The sequence below is a fragment of the Leuresthes tenuis genome, unplaced genomic scaffold (genome assembly GCF_036924035.1).
Source record: "Leuresthes tenuis unplaced genomic scaffold, fLeuTen1.0.hap1 SCAF_5, whole genome shotgun sequence".
NCBI classification, from domain to species: Eukaryota; Metazoa; Chordata; class Actinopteri; order Atheriniformes; family Atherinopsidae; genus Leuresthes; species Leuresthes tenuis.
In genome coordinates, this window is record NW_027325359.1 from 8,935,461 (window position 1) to 8,941,037 (window position 5,577).

Genomic DNA, 5,577 nt, shown 5'->3' on the forward strand with positions numbered 1-5,577 from the left:
TGTACTGTACCACCATACTGATAACATGATTTGATGAAAAGCTAATAAAACATCTGAAGATGCCATTTTGAGTTTTTCACACAGTATAACCTCGTGTCAAACATCAAAGTGTGCCTCCTCTGAACAGCTCACTGGTCGTGTGCTCTATATTCCAGTCAGGACTCATGTAAAATGAGTGGACTGACAGCAAAGTCACATGAATTACTTATCTGTGTCACATTACTACACAAAAACCAGAAATGGTGGGCTTCAACGTGACAGAGACCCAAAACAGAAAATATCTCTTTTAATGTGTAAACAGATTATATAACAAAATATTCCACGATTCATAATGGTACAAAACAAAATTACAGCACTCTAACGTGCATTACAGTGATAAGATCTGGGGATATCTAACTGCTGGTTTCATATACAGGGGGTCTATTTAAAGTGTTTTGGCCTCAGCTGCGGGAAATAGGATCTACCTGCTCACGTTAGTGCGTTTCTCCGCAGAACACATTGGTGGCGCTATTGCGTATTTTCTGACTGTGAACATTTTCTAAAGTACGACGAAGAAGTGGGCTAACCAGTAGCAGCAGTAGCAGAAACTTATGTGGAAGAAAAAAAAAAAGGAAAAAAAACGAGCTCATCCGAGGAGGAAGATTCCTGCTTTGGGAAGGCGGTGGCTTTACTGTTACTGTTGCCAAAGCAGAAGGTAATCAGGTTGATACAGCTCAATCTGACTCTTAAAAAGTCGATGAAAGTGTGATTCCTGTAAGTAGAATGTATCCTTATGGTCTCAAGCGCATGAACTAACTGTGTCTGTAGCTGAAAATAAAGCAGGTCGCTGTGGCATAGTTGGTGAACACATGCTGAATGTCAGACGCTAAAGCTAACACGCTAGCATTAGCTACGGTTAGCAGAAGTTGATGCTGCATTCAAGTGCGCACAGTGAGCTCAGACAACTTAAACAACGACGACCTGACTTGTCACGTCAGTTTGAGCCAAATCGATCCATAACACGGACGATGCCTCGGGGAAGGAGTTTTACAGATCCAAGTCCGACTTAAGATACCCTCTGACTTTAAATTTACTTTTAACATGGTGGGAAAATATGTCATACTAAGTCATTTTCTAAATTCGATCTGGAGCCCAGTTGTAGGTAGAACTATTTGTGATTAATTGGATTTTAGAAGATAGATTCGTTAAGTACTTGGCATATGAGAGTTACGTGTATCGTGTTTGCTTGTTGGCTTTTGTTGGTTAGACTTTTGTGGAAATCTTCGCTGATGTGAGTGCAAAGCAAAACTAAACTGAAGTACTTGTGACGAATGATTGCTCACATAATTGTCTGTTTAGGTGACGGGGAAACTAGATTAACTCAAACAACATACAGTTAGGTTTGCAAATATTTGGATAGTACCTTACTTAGTCATATTTCTTGCAAAATTTACCACCACAGTCGACTTGATGTGAAAAACTATCCAACGGTGAATGTAATTGGACAAATAGAGATAATTATAGATAAAAAAGAAAAACGTGCATCTTCTTTTACAATGCTTTACCCACTTATCCCACTTCTTTACCTTCAGAAACTTGTTTTTGCAGTATCTCCTGGGCCGTTGGATCAGTCTGTATTGTGAAGCATCCACTCAGCTGTGTTCCATTTGGCAGAATCTGAGCAGGTGGCACCTTCCTGTGCACTTGTGATTGGAGCCGTTTCAGTACTTCTCCGTGTTTAATGTTTTAAAGATCCAGCGACTCCAAATGCTACAATGAGAGTGAACTCCAGGCCTTTTACTTGTTTAACTCATATATGTTCGGATAGAATGAAGGCTTAGCCCAACGCCTGTCCATGACAGAGCTTTTGATTCACTTGCCCAATTACATTTGATTGCTCCAGAAAGAGAAAGTTAAGCCCTTTTCATACTGGTCAAAAACCCACAAACACCTGCTGATATCTGGCTCCTGAGAGCAGTGGCAAAGTGCTTAACTGGCATTCAGTTATGCAGTAGATTGGGGGGTGTGAAGCGGTTCCAGCTGGCTCAGCATCAGTGTGGAAGCATCACCCAGGTGTACACTCTAGTTTTCACTGAGGATACCACTGTCAGGCCAAAAATGACAATTGCTTTTATTTGTATTTATTTATTCATATCATCTGTCGCCCAGACATTTGAAAGCTTATTCTCTGTCCCCGTGTGTTGGGCTGACATCTGAGGTCCAATCAAGTGTCGCAAACGAGCCCGTTTATCTCAGAATCATGATTATCAGAAACAGACTGTGGGATCCAGTGTACGGCCATCTTTTCATGTTGTTGTCGCGTTCCTGTCCTCAGGGAGGCAGAGGTATACGGCAGCAGTAACCTGTAGTCTTTAGACCACTGATGATAAAGCTTCTACAACACAGTTTTACAATCGAAGGTTTCTTTAACTGGTGCTGTAAAAGGGACAAAATTAAGACTTAAAAGTCAGCCAATGTTGATGTTCTGGAGTCAAAAAAGCTGCCGCTTCAAATCCGGAGTGGCCTCGTACATTAATGGCAAACCTTTTTGAACAGCGTAGAGCAACGTAGCGTGACTTAAGTCCGTCCCAAGCACGAATCCCATTACGAGTGTCACTTAAAAGGATCGAGCTTTCCAAAATGGGAGTAAAATCTCCTAATGCTTTTCATTTGTCCTGCTTTGGAAAAAGAAAAAAACATTAAACGTTTCTTGGTGCTTTGAACTGTTTCGCTGCATTTGCATAAAATGAAGACATTTTGTAATTACGGGGCAGAGAATTTGACGCTCATTAAAAATGGGACACAAATGCCACACAAACACGATTTATAGCACAAGTTGTTGATTTGTAGCAACCCATGTTCCAGACCAGCTGACTCATCATTTCCTTATTCTTGTATGAACTTGTTGGGTGATTTCATTCATAACAGCAAGTGGGATTAACTGAATTAGCCATCAAAAAAAAAAAGAATTACCCAGCACATTTACTAAGACATTAGACAGGGTTACAATAAGCCAGCAAAGTGCCCCTCAAACTCTTCCACCTGCAGTTTGCATCGTGAAGTGCGAATACAGAAATGACTCCAGACAACAGAGACTCAAGCAAACCTGAAACACCGGCAGCTGAAGCTCCTTTTTAAAAAATATTTTTATAGAGAATTAAAATCCCAAATTATTTCTGGTTTATCACCCCGAGAATCTGTCCCCGGGGTGTATATGTCAATGCAAAAATGTTTGAAAGGATGGAAAAACACAGTTTGTTAAAGTGATAAGAAAAAAACTTTGCTTTAATGATGGAACTGGGACACTTTCAGGCCGGTTTGTCGTCATGTGGAGGGGGGACAATGGCCCGCAGGCTTTCCAGGCCCCTGTGGATGTTCACGCCAGCGCGGACGGACAGGTGTACATGTTCAAAAGGAGGCCGAATCAGTATGCCGTATCCTCCGATGATGAGGAGCTCACGGTCGTGGAGATCAGGCAGATGAAGCAGGACCAAGTGAGGAACGTCCAGCTGCTGGAGCGGGAGCTTTTAGATGGGGATAACCTCAACAAGCTTGCGCTGCAGTACGGCTGTAAGGTAAGGACCTTCCATTGTTACAGACATTTTTGTGACTTTCTTCCCCCGTTAAGTGCCGGCTCCGGTGAACAACAGCCCTGTCTCCGTCAACAGGTGGCGGATATAAAGCGGGTAAACAACCTTATGCACGAGCAAGATCTGTTTGCACTGAAATCTATCAAAATACCAGTTCAGAGACACAGCGTTTTAACGGAGACTTCCTCAGACCGAAGTGATCCTCAAGAGGAAATGCTGCATTCGTCCACCTCGCCGATGAGCCGTCGTGACAGACCTGAGGCCCAGGCACATCTGCAGGAGGTCACGGACTTCCTCATAGAGGTGGATAATGATATTGACAAACTGATTCAGACCACCGCTGATCAAGATGAGGATTTCCTGGATAACTGTGAGAAACCACGAAGGTTTGGCTTCAGACGGAAGCGCCTGACCGGTCATGGTGCAGACTGGGGGATCCAGTGGTGGAATGCTGTAATAGCCATGCTCCTCATAGGTATTGTCCTGCCATTGTTTTATGTCATTTATTTCAAAACCAAAGATAAGGGTGCAGTTTCACCAACAGATGTTGCTTTACAGTCATCCACCTCCCCTTCAAATGCTTCAGGAACAGGCCTCAGTACAAGAGGACCTGAGCAATTTCAAGAGCCAGGATAGAATGGAAATTAGAAACCCGGGAACATCTTTAAGACTGTTGTATTTAGTTTTAAACATAGGCAGCAATCATAATGAAGCCAAATTACTCCATATTTGTATGCTGGGCAGGTTGTCTAATCACCAGCTGTGAATCCCACCCCCCCTTAATTGTGTCACAACTGGGGTTCTTGAGACAGATGCATTAATAACTGTACTAAAGCAGAGTGAAATGCTCTCATTCCACATGTTTTGGGTGCCAACAATTCATAAATAATGCTTGAATACTGTTCAATTTGACAGTGTTTGCCTGATCCTCCGGCGTTTCTCTAAACCTGAAATATTACATATTAACCTGGGGGGGACTCCACTGTGGCCTTTTGTTGATATGCACAAGTTATCATAAGATCATCAAATCAGGATCCTATATCAGGTGCAAGTTTGATGTGTTGCACCTGAGGTCGATATGTTTTTAAGCTGATCCATTAACAAATAAATGGATGGCACATGAATTGTTCAGGTACCAAAACCATGGGTTTGAGAGCATTTTTGTTTGTGTTTGTGTGTGTGTTCATTTTTTGGTTACTACTATGCACCTGGTGCCTTATTCTCAGGGCCTGAAAGTGTCAAATGTGTGAATTTGTTTACAGTAACAATGTGGCGCGACAGACGTGGTTAATTCGTTGCATTCATTCAATTTTTCTGTCCCGAAAGCACAAGGTGATTCACTTTAAAACAACAAGAAAAAAACATCTCTCATTAATAAGCTGCCTGAATTATGTGTCGCATTCAGTGCCTTAAACGGTCTTTGTCCACTTTCTGTTGTGTTTGCACTCTCCTAGTATGCCGTGAACGAGTGAAAGATTTGGTCAGGCTCATTCGCTTTATGATGTCTGAAGTTATTTTCATTTTAAGGATACCGGGGGGGTAAATATATATCTATATTCTTCACATATCAAATAAGCCAATTCACATTGGTTTGTGCGCAGGACTGTTATTCAGCATGTTCGATCCTAAATGTGAACTTTATAAAGTACGATCTGACGTGTTGATCTCTCTGTGTCATCTTTTTTCACACATATGTGTATCTATGGAACATAGATGCACAACGCTGTAGAATAAGAGTGCCCAGTGTAGATGGTAAATCTACTACAAATAATGTGCATCCCGGAATTGTTTTTCATCTTGCAATACCCTATTCTGCCAGAAGATGGCAGCACCCAGACATCTATTTAAAGGTGTCTGCTTTTGTAGTTGTTACTGAGTAATCGGTGTCTGTGAAACCCACTGTTTCCAGTAGTAGTGCCAAATGCTGAATAATTTTAGGATTTTAGATGCATATATTGTTCTCAACACTGCACTTTTTCCTAATTATCATTCATGAAGCAGTTGCCAA

General features: G+C 41.8%; 1 protein-coding gene across 2 annotated transcripts; it reads left to right on the forward strand.

The window, feature by feature from the left end:
* The first annotated feature begins 555 nt into the window (after positions 1 to 555).
* On the forward strand, positions 556 to 5,231 carry lysmd4 (LysM, putative peptidoglycan-binding, domain containing 4). Of its 2 annotated transcripts, none has more exons than XM_072385798.1 (3): positions 556 to 753; positions 3,292 to 3,554; positions 3,648 to 5,231. In XM_072385798.1, the coding sequence occupies exons 2-3, from the start codon at positions 3,306 to 3,308 to the stop codon at positions 4,203 to 4,205; spliced, it is 807 nt and encodes a 268-aa protein (XP_072241899.1). In that variant the 5' UTR covers positions 556 to 753; positions 3,292 to 3,305; the 3' UTR covers positions 4,206 to 5,231. The 2 variants fall into 2 exon arrangements, with proteins under 2 accessions (XP_072241899.1, XP_072241900.1); XM_072385799.1 differs by having other exon boundaries at positions 556 to 694.
* Positions 5,232 to 5,577: the final 346 nt, after the last annotated feature.

Excerpts from the sequence above, each read along its gene's own strand:
- lysmd4 (XM_072385798.1), top strand. The coding sequence starts at position 3,306 with ATGTGGAGGGGGGACAATGGCCCGCAGGCTTTCCAGGCCCCTGTGGAT. Across the intron at positions 3,555-3,647 it reads CGCTGCAGTACGGCTGTAAG|GTGGCGGATATAAAGCGGGT; the intron begins GTAAGGACCTTC and ends CTCCGTCAACAG.